Source organism: Diprion similis, chromosome 12 (genome assembly GCF_021155765.1).
Source record: "Diprion similis isolate iyDipSimi1 chromosome 12, iyDipSimi1.1, whole genome shotgun sequence".
NCBI classification, from domain to species: Eukaryota; Metazoa; Arthropoda; class Insecta; order Hymenoptera; family Diprionidae; genus Diprion; species Diprion similis.
The window spans coordinates 16179144-16194071 of NC_060116.1; the positions used below are offsets into that span (position 1 = coordinate 16179144).

General features: G+C 42.1%; 2 protein-coding genes across 2 annotated transcripts; one reads left to right on the forward strand and one right to left on the reverse strand.

The window, feature by feature from the left end:
• Positions 1-5947: 5947 nt before the first annotated feature.
• Positions 5948-11254, reverse strand: LOC124413022 (prion-like-(Q/N-rich) domain-bearing protein 25). Its single transcript, XM_046893316.1, has 13 exons — positions 11001-11254; positions 9450-9629; positions 9241-9381; positions 9027-9167; positions 8784-8948; positions 8536-8664; positions 8248-8370; positions 7899-8186; positions 7655-7771; positions 7454-7576; positions 7187-7357; positions 6960-7097; positions 5948-6039 (listed from the first exon to the last, which is right to left on the reverse strand). Exons 1-13 carry the CDS (start codon positions 11065-11067, stop codon positions 5966-5968), a joined length of 1857 nt encoding a protein of 618 aa, XP_046749272.1. The 5' UTR covers positions 11068-11254; the 3' UTR covers positions 5948-5965.
• A 2128-nt stretch (positions 11255-13382) lies between these two features.
• Positions 13383-14838, forward strand: LOC124412965. Its single transcript, XM_046893220.1, has 2 exons — positions 13383-13524; positions 13610-14838. The coding sequence occupies exons 1-2, from the start codon at positions 13437-13439 to the stop codon at positions 14254-14256; spliced, it is 735 nt and encodes a 244-aa protein (XP_046749176.1). The 5' UTR covers positions 13383-13436; the 3' UTR covers positions 14257-14838.
• The last annotated feature ends 90 nt before the right edge of the window (positions 14839-14928 follow it).

Here is a 14928-nt window from a genome sequence, read left to right on the forward strand (position 1 = left end):
GCGAATTTTCGAAGGTCTCCTTGACTGAATAACCGTAAATAACCTCTGACCTGGCCTATTTGAATGCGAGGCACAGCTACATTGGATAAAGAGTGACGAGCACGTCGGGTGCATTTACTCCCAGCAACCGGGTAGGTAATAATTCGATTCCCTTCTCACTGTCTTCAGTAAATTCTGCGCACCGTAGGTATAACGTTGCACCTTTAATACCACTCTACGTAGATTGCCTCGAGTTTTATTTTGCCGAGTCTAGGTCAGGTGAAATAATTCGGGACCCTTGCTCGCTTCTTTGCGACGGTTCGCAATAAACTTTCTCGGTTTTGCAGGGTTGCAAACGGATAGCGGAATTCATCGTGAGCTTTGAACTATATCAGTCATTGAATTATGGCGTCCTGGAATTGATGCGGAGAAATTTGGTCTAAAGTAGAAAAGTGAAAGCTAAACCACCGACGAATTTTTTTCTTCTACTTTTTACTGACAGGGGAATCAACGCTCTGGGTAGATATTTTTTCAACCAGGGTGACATTTGTGAACAACGGTTTTTTCCGGAGGTGATAAGTCGGAGGTTTTTCAGAGCTGGGTACCGCAGATGCATCTTATCGAATAGACTATCACAGGCCTTTCTTCGTCGAGAAGAGAGATAAGCACCTTTGTGCCAAGGCACCGGAGGTTGAATAGATTGAAGATGAAAAGGAGGGCGCAGAAAAAACGCTGAGTTACTCGTAAAAGAGAAAAGATCGCTTGACCTTGACGACCCAAGTACTTGTCATCATATTGTCAGCTGAATTCAAAAGGGGGACACTTTGAATGTGGCGAAAGGCACGGTTCTACGTTTCTCATTGTCGTGCGATAAGTCAAAAGCACCAAAAAGCAATAATTTGCCAGCTTTCGGTTAGACTTACCGAATAGGAAAGACTTTCAGCCACTGATTTATATTAATAGTGTCATCCGGTATATAAACTAACTGATGAGTGTACTTGAATACTCCGTGAGTGTATTCCGATTTAGAAAAAATCTACGATAAAATTGTAAAGAAATTCAAGGGTGTTATAGCACTCTTCAACAGGGGCGTAACTAGACATTTAAGGGTTCCTGGGCAAGGGCGCAAATTTGGCGCACTGGGTAAATAATGAAATAAATTTTTCTGGACTCTCCAGGCTTTCTAAATTTGTTCTGAAAAAATAGTAAAATATCCGATTTTTCCTAAAATTATCATTTATCCAAGAAAGAAGTTTTATTCTTTAATTTTTGACTATTGATTCGATGTATCTTTTAATACAGTAACAATATTAAATTCAAGCTTGCTGGGAAACTGATAAGTTGTTTGATTGACTAAAATGGCATGCTGGTATCTGATGGCAAACGATAAAACCAAACCTTGCAGAATGCATCTGAAAACAAAAGAGCAAAACATCGCGATTAAGAACCCGAATGAAATATTACGACTTCATTTTTTCCCCCATCTATAGGGGCCCCATCCTAGTTACACTCCTGCTCATCAACCGAACCAATTCATAAGTTAATTACTGAAAAATTCTGCTAATTTCACGCAAATCAGCCGCAGTTAGTAAGACAGAATTTTGCAAAGCAGCAGCTGGAATCATTCGCAGGCAATTCTGTTTACCCAGAGTGGTTCTGTCTGCTATCAGTTTTCAGCTATCGGTAGAGGAGGTGCGCATCGATTTTTTAGCACGGAACAAAGATTCTTCGGCTTCTCCTCGGTGCCAGCAGACTGCAGCACCGCCTGAAGCACGTACAAGCATCCAAATACCGACGAACTGTACAGAAAATACCGAATTATAAGATGACCTCGTTTTTAAGCAAATCGCATGTAAAACACCTCAGTATTGATTATTCTATCACGTTATGCGTGCTCTGAGCACGCCACGTCGTTCTCACGTCCAGCAACTGCACGCCCGAAACCAACCCCCGAAATTTTCAAAAATCCCTCGCAACCCCCGCCCTCGAAAAGCTTTGCAGCTGTCAGAATCATCCCTTTTTGTAACTTGTCGTATTTTTTTGAATTGGAGCACTTTGCTTATTTTCTTGGATTCACGTGATGTTGAGCGGAATATTTCCTGCTTGGATATAAATTTACGGATTGTCATGTCCTGTGGATTGCAGATATCCGGCTGGGTGACTTTATTACGAGGTCGAGGAAGTGAAAAATTGCTTCGCGAAGTTTCTCACATTACGTTGGAAATATATATGGTATAAAAATATACCGATTTCACATACGAACGGAGTGTTAATTTCGCACGTATTAAGCATGTGAGTGTGAATTGCGATCGCAGGAGGGGGCAAAACTGGATAACAATGGGCCAATGCTGAAGTTCGAGACGAAAATAGCGAGGTGCGAGATACAGATAAGCCTGCAGTAAATGCGAATATAGTATTCGAACGGAGGGATATACGTGTTTATTTTTAAATACGCATAATAAGGCGGTTTTAACAACTCAGCTTCGCACTTTCCACTGCTTATGAATTTCATTATGACGCAGGTAGCTGGTGTATTAATAATTACACGCCGTGGTTACATTTAGAAATTTCTTCTTTCTCCCGCGTGTTCTTGACTTTCGATTTCTACCGTCTCGCGATAAAATTTTTCTGCAAACTCTTTCCATTACCTGCAGTAAAAATTGAAAACGAGGTATCGTATAGAATTTCAGAATCTAGTAAACGAAGAAACGCAGACTTCTGTTTGAAATTCGCAAAAAAACATGTTTTCATATTTGTACATCAAAAATCGATTCAAAATTCACGATATTTCACTCGACAAAATATCGAGGTCACAAAACATGAATTTTTTCTCCCCAACAGCTTACATTCTTATCTTGGAAACATTTACAGCGCAAGGTTATCGCGATATCTTCACGCTGGGCCAAGGGGTGCTTTTTTCATGAAAAAAATCTAGACCGACTGAAGACATTTTTGCAACATCGGCGATTGTAGGTCACTCAATTCATTAAGCCCCATGAATAGTTCAGAACCCCGTGATCGAGTCTCTTTGCATCGACTTTTTCTCTTTTCTCAAACAGTTTTTTTCCCTCCCCCCTATTTTCTTTCCTTCGAAGGAATTGCAGAGGCTGGCCTTGACCTCAGTCGTACTACTAAACATTACAAAACACACAGTAGAACCCTCGACTTGACACGCGAGGCTGGACAGACTCTGCACTTACTTGTGTAATGTTCTCCGTGAGTAATGCATGTTGTCCTTCCGAGGGGTGTATGCAGCTCGACGTACCCCTAATGCCTTTGCAGCTGGAGAAAAGGTGTGCGTGCGAATCTACAGGGTGGCTTAAGGTGTTAAACTGCATGGCGGACGAATGCCGCGAGTGCCTTCGTGGAGTCGTTAAAATTATGCGGTCACCCCCATCCCCCGGCTTCACCCCTTCGTCGGGCAAGGACGTTACAGTTTTATTTTATTATTTCCGCATTAGCGGGAACCTGCAGTAACTTTTACCCTTCCAATGCCACCCTGCCAACCTTCTCTACGGTTCTACCTTTCGTCGTTATTTAGATACCCGATTAAGGCGGTGATCGAAATGTTGTAAAGGCGATTCGAACGGCGGAATAATTACGCTCTAGCCTATATACAGGGTTGAGAACGAACGTCGATCAGTCAAATGCTTACCGAGCCTTTCCCGGCAACCTTTGACCTTTTGTTTTGTAACTGAGATTCAACGTAAACATTTTTACATGAATATACAATAAGTCGGGGAGTTTTCCGATCGCTATGATAACCGATCTGGCCTCGCTGTCACTTTTTATTCCAATCTTCAGTTCTGCCTCAGGTGTAATCACAAAAATTACCGAAAATCACTCCGCCAAACGATTTTCGCCAAATTACACACAATCAGAGACCATAAACGGCGAACTTTCCGCCCAACTTTTTCCCACCCTTCGTGTCTGGTGAGATATCGAAACTTTGAATCCGGAAATGCTTCGGAACCACATAGAATAGAATAGAATAGAATAGAATAGGTATCCAACCTTAATAAGCACGGACTATACGTGGAGGGCGCAAAGTCTTTCCTGAGGAACGAAAAGAGGTCGCTGTTCGTCGGTTTTCTATCGGCAGCCCATCTGCTTGGCGTGTGACCTTTAATTTCTCCGGCGTCGCTAATCTCGACTCCTATACCTACCTTATACCACTTCTCCATTTTCAAAGCCCATTTGCCAACCTCTTTCGACAATTTGCTCTATCCGTTCAACCTAATAATTAACGAGCCTTGCCCCGACTTTGCGCTGACCCTTTCTGTCCATCACATGCCGCGAGCTTTTCCCTTAAATATTAGAACGCTTTAGCGAATGACTGACCTGTAGGGAGCTGTACGATTCATTGATTGAACTTCAACTGGTAATTCTTTTGCTTTGATATTCTTTCTAGAAGCAAAGCATTAAATTAACCATGAAAATTCTTAAACCTGTCGCGTAATTTCCTGACTCACGAGTAGATCTGGGAGAGAATTATAAAAAATTTCCGTGACAAGTGGATGTTTTTTCTCGACAAATTCAACTTGATTACCATCACTCGCGTGCATAAAGGTGATTGTATTTATGTGCAGGACAACTTTCATATTGGTCTTTTTCTTGTTTTTCGGTAGTGAGTAAAATTTTTTTTCGATAAAATTATATTCGCGTCTCGAAAAATTCTCAAGTGTATTACTCTCGCCGCTGATTCAATGTAATTATCATTCGTTCCATTCAACAGAGATAACGAGCTCATTGAATTGACACGTGCGCGCGTAGCGATTAGATACCTCTAATCGTCGATAGCTGACATTGAGTATGTGTAATTTTTTTACGATCGACACCTGACACCTGGCAAATCCTTGCTCGAGTGTTTCGCTCTTTCTTCTTTCCCCTCACCTTCCTTTATGGAGGTACATAAATTAGCCGCGAAGTTGAAAATCCGAGGCGAGTTTTTCCACCGCTCGGATTGCGCTTTGTTCGGCATGGCAGAGGTCAACGGAAGCAGGGATTAGTAATGACGTAGTCGTGTGACAGGTGGACCTCCACGCCAAGGACCCGGTGAAAAAACGGCAGGCATGACGTCGCTGATTCTGGCAGCGTAATCGATGACCACATCAACTGCGTGGGAACAAGTCCCTGCGATCTAATACTAAGTCTTCTTGGCTTGGATCAAAGGTGAACCAATCGAGCTGTTACTTGCGTGTCCACGGCTAGTTTTCGACTCGTGTTTCACTCGGTCGAAACATCGGCTACAAGACCGCAGAAATTGCCAAATCTACAATCGCGTTGGGTGATTAAAAATTCGCACCTTTGACGAGACTCACCAACGCTATTGTTGTTATTATGAATCGATGTTATTCGGCGTATTTAAGTCTGAGTACTTATCTTGTAGAGTCAGGATGAAAATCTTCCTAAAGGGATGGAGTTGATTGCAAGGGGTGAAAGTGAAATAACGAAGCAAGAACCACGAGGTGAGTTGGCAAAGTTGGACGGAGCTATCGATAGTTAGTAGTCTTCGTGTCGTTGAACACTTTAGGAACTACGTCGTCGTCTATCGAGCCGTGACGTCATGACCGGGCTTGAGAGGGAGGTTCTCCCAGCGATTTATCAAAGGTAGGCGAGTCAGGGTGGAGCTCTAAGACGGCAACTTAAATCTACATTATTGCGAGCCGTCGTTTCGCCTCGTAGTTCAGTTTCTTCTCGATCAAGATTAACAATGCGGCTATAAAAAATACGCGTGATACTATCATAGCGAAGTTTATAAATAGGCGATTCTAGCGAGCCGAACGTAAATCGACTTGGAAATTTGATTTCCTTTCATCGACGCTAGTGCGTCCTAATAGTTACAACCGTTACCCTTTGGGCCGAGACCCGAGATTGAGTATCTACTTCGAAAAATTGTAAATGAAAAATTCACCGTCAGTAACAAATACTAAGTAATTATTATTCGAGAATTAGTTATGAAACATTAAACATTCGTCAGCGTTGATCAGACTAGAAAAATTTTAACGCTGAGTAGACTCAGAGCCAGCCAGGTGGACAGGAAGAAGGAAGTCGCATCACCTGTGGAAAAGAGAAATTGATTAATGAAAATACGAAGATCAATAATCGTGCGTAATTGTTAGTGTGGCCGAAACGAAACTAAATTAATTAAATTCTGCACAAGGCATTTCATTTTGTCCGGTCATTGACCGTCTGGAGTCTTCCCTCCTTTCGAGAGTTGTTTTTTGTTTTTCACTCGTTTCTCCCGACGTCTTGTTGGCTGGTTCTAAATTTTTTTTAACCAAAAGTAGGGGGGTCGATACACGTGGGTAAAACGGAGTCGCGTGGTCTCGGGGCGTGACTTGGACGTGCGAATACTTCCTACTCGCAGAGAGTAGAGGGGTGGCTAAAAAGTAGGTGTACAACTTTCTAAGCGAGCAGGTTGGCAGAGTGAGCAAGATGAAGAGGGAATTGCAATAAGTATACCACCAGCTGATGGCAATCGGACTTCCGGGCTAGAGACGATAAATAATTAGCAGTAAAACGGCTGTCCAGACTTTTTGCCGGGGTCGTAGGACCCGAAGTAGGCTTCTGAAGCAAGATCTTGGTGATCGCTGAAGGTGGAAAAACACCGAGTCAATAACAGCGGTGGAAACTTTTTATCAGCTGGAGAGAAGATCTTTAAAATCGATCCCTTGAGCACAGACAGCAATGACATGAAATGGTCGACTAGAACCAGAGTAATTGGAACTACTCTAACGATTGCGTGAACCAAGTTTCAGGTAATTGCGATTGTCGCATAGAACTACGGTGTTCAGCGATGTAAGACCCGGGGATTAATTGAAATTAATTCCAAAGTTATAACTACGTAGCGATACGTCGGTGATGCAAAATGAACGTAGAGACAAGTGTTAAACAGGACCGTAAGAGAAGTCCGGAGAACGAAAGAAATGCACGGCAGCTCTCGTCGCTGGGAATTGATACTCTCCTGGAATACTCACTTGTGCTTATGACACAAGCTGTCGTTGAACTTGCGGTAGCATCCCAGGTACAAGCGCAAACTCCGCTGCGGCATACAACGTACTCCGATCCAGATTCCACGTAGCAGTCAGCCAGGGTTGAGCAACTGTCTCCAATGGCTGTGGAATTTAAGAGAAAAGCAGAAAGTCAGAGGGGGTTTTACATTTTAAGTTATATTAAACACGCTTGTGAGGAAAGTATGATTCACCTGCTTTGAGGTAGCATGCCCCATAGCTGTAATGGTAGTCAGATTCACAATCGCAGCTCGATGTGTTTGTCACTGCGGCGTCACTCGTCGAGGTGACGATTGAACAATAGGTGTTGTTCAGGGTGGTTGAACACTGGATGTCCGATTGGCACGATTCGCCGTAGCTTGCCACTGATTAAAGATAAATTTTTAGTGTCTGGACATCAGGACGGAATTCTCTCTGACTAGCAAAACTGCTTTAACGATCTAGAAGTGTAATCTAGTCACCTGGCAAACAAGAATTGATTTCATCCGACACGAAGCCGTCGGCGCAATCACAGACTAAGTCATCGTTGCACGTGGAGTTTGCAACGGAACAGCCACTGTCGGATGAGCAGGTCGCGTTTATCCCTTGAAAGAAGTATACGTTTATAGTGAAACCTTCCAATCCTCGACATAAAAAGAGCTAATTAAAGAGCTGATTATTACCTGCCGTACAAGCTTCGTCGAGCTCGTAATAGTAGTCGGGACAAGTGCACACCAAATCGACGCAAACCGAATTGGCCACCGTGCAGTCACTGTCCTCTTCGCAAACATCACCGAGCCCTGAAGAAAGAAAGTCATGAAATAGGAAAAGGAAACCTCGTAAAATGACGGGCATCATCTCAGTCGTTTCGATAAATAGTATCCTGATTGTAAGTAGTGCCAGTAATCAGAGAGAGCTACTGAGTACCTGCACTTTCACTTTTGCAAAGCGTGTTGTCCGAGTTGGCGATGGTCCCATTAGGACAAGTGCAGACGGAGTTCGAGCAGGACAACTCGACGTCGAGGTCTTCGACGTAGCAGTCTTCGTCGGCCTGGCAGGACTCACTAATTCCCTTGTTCACCCAGCAGAAAAGCTCTTCCTCAACCCAGTGAGAGCCTTCGTCACAGAGACAGCTTTTACTTTGGCAAGAAGCGTCGGGTCCGAATATGTAACACTGTTCATCCCACAGGCAAGAATAGTTGTAGACTTTGGTACCTGCAAGAATTTTTTTCGTCATGTAGTAAGTAAAGCACTGAAAAATAAAAAAAAAACTTACTTTTTCTGCATATCCTCTGAGTCAGCGAAGTTACTGTGGAGTAACCGCAACTCCAGGTACCGTTACGGCAAAGAGAATTCGTGATCGTTACGTCATCGTCGTCGCTGCACTCTTCGCCGATTTCTGTAATCGTCGTAAATAAAAGGTAAAATATCGATAAGGATTGATGAGGTTGTTATAATCTCGTGATTTAAAGTCTTCCTCCATCGGTTCTAAACTGCCAACATTTTGCGCAGTAGGAAAAGTGAATGACGAGTAGTTGGGATCGTTCACAATGGGTGTACTGACCTGGTACGCAGGTGCTCAAGTCGCTGGAAGCGAAATAGGCTCTGTTGCAGATGCAGGTACCAGCCGCACCGCATTTCGAATTTGCAAGGGTGGAGCAATTGTCGTTTGACACGCATTCGGTGCCAACCGCTGCCGGATTGATAAGAAGAATTATTGTTTCTAGAATAGTTAAACTCGTCTCGATGGTTCGTTACGAGTTGCTGGGTTCAATTTAAGGATTATGAATAAATTACGGAAGCTATGCTTACTGGCGTTCTCATCATCACGACCCAGACTCCTGGTGACGCGATCCTCGATTTCTAGCCTGGTTGTCGTCGTGTTGTCTGTTGTTTCGTAGGTGCAAACGTAGCTGCTGTTGCAGATACCGTTCTCGAACTGACAGTCGATGTCCACAGCGCACTCGTCACCCTCGGCTGGAAAACATCGAACGAAAGGATTTCAAGATCCAGAACTTAAAGTATCCCGGCCAATAATTCGTCAGTAAAACTCACAGTAACCACCGCGACGACAGGTACGATATTCCCGCTGGTAGAAGCCGTCGCTACAGACGCAGACACCGTCGACGCAGGACGTCGCCTCGTTGTCAGCGTTCACGTAGCAGTTGACGTCAGCCTCGCAAGCCTCACCCAGTCCTTAAAACGAAGCAATGCATAGAACCTAAGCATGGACGAAGGGACTTTTAGGTCAACGGAAAAACTTGCTCACCGGAAGAGGCGTAACATCTTCCATGGATGTAGTGGTAGCCATCGCCGCATGTGCAGACCGAATCCTCGCAGACTCCGCCAGTCAGAAGATAAGTGCTGCATTGAAGTGTTTCGGTACACGAATCGCCGTAGGCTGTTGCGACTGATGAAAATCGGCAAAGGTTCGTTAGCAGTTCGAGTCGATATCGAGTTCGTTGATCAGGTTCTTACCCAGAATGCAGGACGTCATGTTAGTGTCGTACATGTAGCCACCGGCGCACTCGCAATAATTGTCGATGCAGGAGCTGTTTGAAACTGTGCAGTCAGTGTCCGAGGAACAATCCCACGTCGACACTCTGCTCAGAAGTGATGATTCAAGTCCAGAACTTGAGCTTGTGCTGGACACGGATCCTGGAAATCGAAGCATTTCGATTCATGCCGTGATGGGATTGGCAGGATTTTATTTAGCAATTGTTTCAGGGTGAGATTAGCACGTGTTCAGATAACGTTCATGTTTATATGTATATATTTTCTGTATTCCAACAATGGGAAGAATTTAATTCTGATTGTAGTGTTTTTTTGTAATCGATGTAATTGCAAGGTATCCAATTTGGGAATAGAGTGAGGAATTAAGTTTCTAATCGGATGTAGGTACTTTGGTGATTTTCAAGCAAGGATAATGGAGAAGCAGTTTATGAAGCAAGGTAAGTAAGTCGGATCAACTCGATAAGAATGACACCTTTGTCGTAATCATTGTGTCAGTTAGCTGCGTATACTTATTTGGAGATAGAGACATACACATGAAAGACGTGCAGGTGTTTCTCGTAATCGGCGTGAAACATTATATTACAAGTTAATAATCTCATCGATTGACAGGTGGACTTGTGTCACGATCAGCAATTTCTGGCTTCGTATCTAATTAAGAGATTAATAGTGGGTCAATTTTAATTGGTGATCGAAATTTAAACCATATCCATGACCAGGCCTCTAATAGTGCCAGCGTGAGCAATTTCTTATTAACATAAAACGATGACCGAGATATTCTCGAAGAAATTATGAAAAATTCTCCGATTTTCGTACACCTGGTTTTGTCAGAATTTTCAACTCTCTGATTGAATTGTTGAGGTGGCGTGAATCGGGCGGCACGCGAGTCGGAGACATTCGTGCAAATACCAAATGGAAAAGGTGACAGAAACGTGAAAACGGAGAAGTGTAGAGGCACGGATATTAGGTTTGGAGACCCTATTGAAGGAGGTTGACAAAAGCAGACGGGGTGTACGGACGATGAAACGTAGTCCAAAAGCCGGAGTCACGAAGGGATTGAGCGCTGCACGAAAACGACAGCCGATTGCGTGTCGGAACCCAGAAAACTGATGAATATCATCTAATAACTAATACAGCACTCGGTGTCTTGTGATTTATCGTGGATGTCGAAACTAGGAAAGAGAATCGCACGTCAAGAGTGAGAAAGAGAGTAAATGAAGTAGACGGGAAGACGTGGAGAGATAAGGAACCGCCAAGATTCGCATAATGGGGGAAGGATTCGCCACTGGTGAGAATTTTTATGAAATTCGAATTAGCATTGTTGAACAAAATTCAGACTTTGAGAACGAGCATGGATTGAATTTTGGAAATCATCCGAGATTTCGGGAAACTGGCGAGTTAGAGGCTCGCCGAAAGATTTTCAGCGGAAAAAAGGTCAGGGTGAAATATTTTTCACACCTGTTTTCTTGATTTTAATTAAAGGAAATCGCGAATAGAATGATATTGAAATTTACAAACCATTGAGCAGCAGCAAGGACTCCAGAAAGAAGACAAGGAACACCGAGACGTGAGAACGCAGCCACATTTTGAGATTATTGGGCCACGAGGCGCTCCAGATTTACCGGTTGGAATGGGTTCGGGTGATCAACTAATTCTCTTGTTCTACTGCCCGCAGATAAGCGTATATCAAACCGATTTATTATCACACGAATTGCACACGCGGTCAGCCACCTGCGCCGATATCAGATACAAATAACCCCGATACAGCTAGTCTGATATTACCGTGGCTTTTGTCATCTCGGATAATCTTATCCTCGGAAATGTCTGTAGCGTTAATGGCGAGTTTATACACGCCCGTAAATCAGTGTCCTTGAAACTTGAATTCAGGATAAGGATCAGAAGTCCCGGGCAAACGGCAGTAGCTCCGTCGTTCGTTTTTGAAAAAGTTCTGGAAACTTTTTATATAGATTCAAAGTAATCATATCTTGTTTACATGATTTCGTCAAATTACACTTTACTATTATGTTTATAATACATGTAATACGAGGCTTTTAACCCATACATGTATGTTGATTTATACGTGTATGTAGATTTGGTCTGGCCGATCAATGCAGTGACCCGGTCAACTGAAATTCACAAATGTTTTGGGAGAACAAAGGGGGAAAAATCCACCTCAACTTCAGTAGAATTATTTTGACGCTGAGTGAATCGTCTGAACATAGACATATTCTAAGAAGAAACTCCTAGGGTTACAGACACAACCAAATTCTAGACGAATTTGATACAGAAATTTCTCTTGATGGGGTGTAATTTTTCGTTAGAATAACCGTAAAAAACTGAATAATTGCTCTGAGATTGGAAATCAATCTAATATTTATTTCGTTCAAAATTTCAGTATTGATGAATTAGTAAAATTAGTGAAACTATATTCGCTTTATGATATGAATAAACCAATAGAGCGGCCTCTGCTAGATTCAATTATATTGATACATACAGTTTGCTAAATTCATATAAAATTCATCAAACTCATGGATTAATTGGTTATTCAATCAGACGATATATTGTTATACCTTGAATTTAGAAAATATTTTATTAAAGTGGTAAAACACTTTCTTTGATGCTTCTTGAAAATTCTATTTTGTAAGAAAGTAGGATGAGTAGTTATTTGGATGAATTACAATACAACTTTACAATGTTGATAGAAAAAAACTAATTTTATGCTTCTTGAAAAAGCGGAAAACTTTGTGGTTCCGAGTAGATTTGTAACCACCTTTTCCGGCCAGTTCGTATCTCAGAAATTTCGCAATCACAACCAAAAAAATCGTGGGATCAACTGCTGTGAATATACTACGAAGTCGTATCCATACAGCAGCGATAAATGACTGCAGGAGGATAAAATCTCAAGCATGTCGTTATCATTGTTCTCCCTGGTATTCCCAAGAGGGCATAGAAACCACCTTCGCTAATTAACAGTCACGGCCATAACGTTAGGTGTAATCTTTCAATTTCCAATCAATTCAAAATCAATTCAAAGTCAATTTCCAATGTGATCAGGATGAAAGGCTATGGTCCGAAAAATAGAGTAGTTCTGTGAAATACACACCGATTTTCATAGACTTGCAGAGTTGTTTTTGACGTGGCCAAGACTGTCCCATAGATTGTGAAATTTATCAACATACCCAGCACACGATATACCGTGATTGTAAATATTTTGCGAAACGCTGACTATTTTTTAACAGCAGGAAACAGGAAATTGATTAATATAAAAGCTGCGATCTACGGTCTGCCGTGTTGTTGGTAGATGTGACTTATTACGTCAGAGAAAACGGTGATTGTTATTGTTATCCTTTGAGAAACGAACGGGCGGTTACCGCAATGCATTCACAAAGCTCGTGTTCGACGAAAATTACCGTATATTAAAATATAAATAATAAAAATTACCGCTATTCGTGTTCATCATTCAATTAACAATAACCAGCTACCTCGTTGCTCAATTTAATCAACATAGTCAATTCGCGAAAAGTAAAAATCGATCGTGAATTCTAGTTTTGAAGATTTAGATCAGGTTTAGATTTATTCCACATCGTGATTGCACGGGGGTGGTCAACGTTGTATAAAATGTGCCCTTCGCGCGAAACATCATCATGAATTTAATTGCAAGATACAAGCTCGTGACTGAACCGTCAACACAAACCGCAGAAAACAAAGGCTTTTATTTAAGAAAGTGACGGTGAAATTGAACCGCATTTACGTCAGTACAAATGTTATCGCTGGCAACGGGAAACTGAAACGACACATTAAACCACGTAGAAACTGGTCTGTAGAAACAGTTTTACTTGTGCTCCGCGGTGGAAAAGTTGAGCGGGAATTATCGACGTTGAGAATCCAACTTTAATACAATTCAAAATCGATATCGACACAGTAAAAATTTGTGGTTCAATACCACCGTCGTCTATGATGGTGTTCGCGGAAAAAAGCGAGGATCGTAAATCCATTCCGCATCGATTGATGCTGAATTTGGAGAAGGGTCAAAACAAATATGGTGAGTTACCTTACTTTACTAACTAAAAGCCTAATTTTTTAATTCGTGGAGAATATTTCGTCAATTTGAATCTGTCGTTGCGCAGGAAAGCTGGTGGAGTCCCAGGATCGCCGGACGTCGGCGGCAAAGAAGAAGGATTTGGAGTTCGAAGAGCTGATCGCCTTCGAAAGGAAGTTGGGGAAGTACCTCAAGTACTTCTTCGCCATTTCGCTGATCGCCATCTTTGCAACAATGGGATACCTATTATGGTCAAATCATGATGCCAAGAGGTCAGTAATGGTACCTGAGCCTACCTCAGACCTGTTGAAGAACGATCCAATTGCACAACCGGAAGAAGAAGAAGCAGCACATGAAGACATGCCGGCTGACCACTCGCAATTCTTCAGCCCTAATCCGGGCAGTTCGTATCCGATGTTGTTTCCTAATCGATTCGATAAAGATCCCGAGCATCCCAGATTTCACTGGAAAATATTTTTCCTACACAAAAATATCCGCGAACCATTAAGCAAGGAAGATGGAAGTGGACCGATGGATCCTCAGAAACCCTTTTTCGGTGACGATAATGGACAGGAAATGAACAATGCGTTTATGAGTCATATTATCTTTTCTTTAAGACCTCAGGAAAGCTCAGACTCTGCTGACCCTTTCGGAAATAATCCAGATGATAGTTTCGAATCCGCGCCACTTGGAACCGAGCCACCAGAAGGCGAGAAAGAAGAAGCTTCGGAATAAACACTGCGGATTTCCGTAACTAACGATAAGTGAGGACGAAACAAGTACGGATGAAGTAATGTAAAGTTGGAATAGAAGAGGAAAATACCGAATTGCGCTGAAGAATTCTCAAAGAATATCGGTGGATTAGACACCACGCAAAAAGCTAATCAAGGGTCGATAATGTCACTCTGGCTACTGATTAACGAATTTTGTTTACCAGTTAATGGTCCTCAGGCTAATTACGCAGTTATTATTTAACTATTTCTTATCTAAAATTTCCAACCAGCTCGGTATGTGATAGTTCGACTGTAATATTGTTGTACTTGTTTCGTAGACATTTACCCAGTTCTAATACCTATTAATGATAATAATGATAATAATAATAGCGCTAAGAACAATAATCACAATAACAATATAAGCAATATTATCAGAAGAGCGCAAATTATATGTTGCCATGAATTTTAAGTCGAATTAGGATTCACGCGCTTCAGTTCATTTGACAAATAATCTATATATTAGCCATTTTACATGTTATATACATTCTGTATTATTTTCTTCTCTCGTTGATAAAAGAAAATAAAAACTGTTCACACGTGGTTTCAACACATTTTACTCTGTACATCAGACATTTTATTTCATGTTATGTTCAGCAAGTTCACGTAACCGTCCATCGGCACGACTAACCGCGAT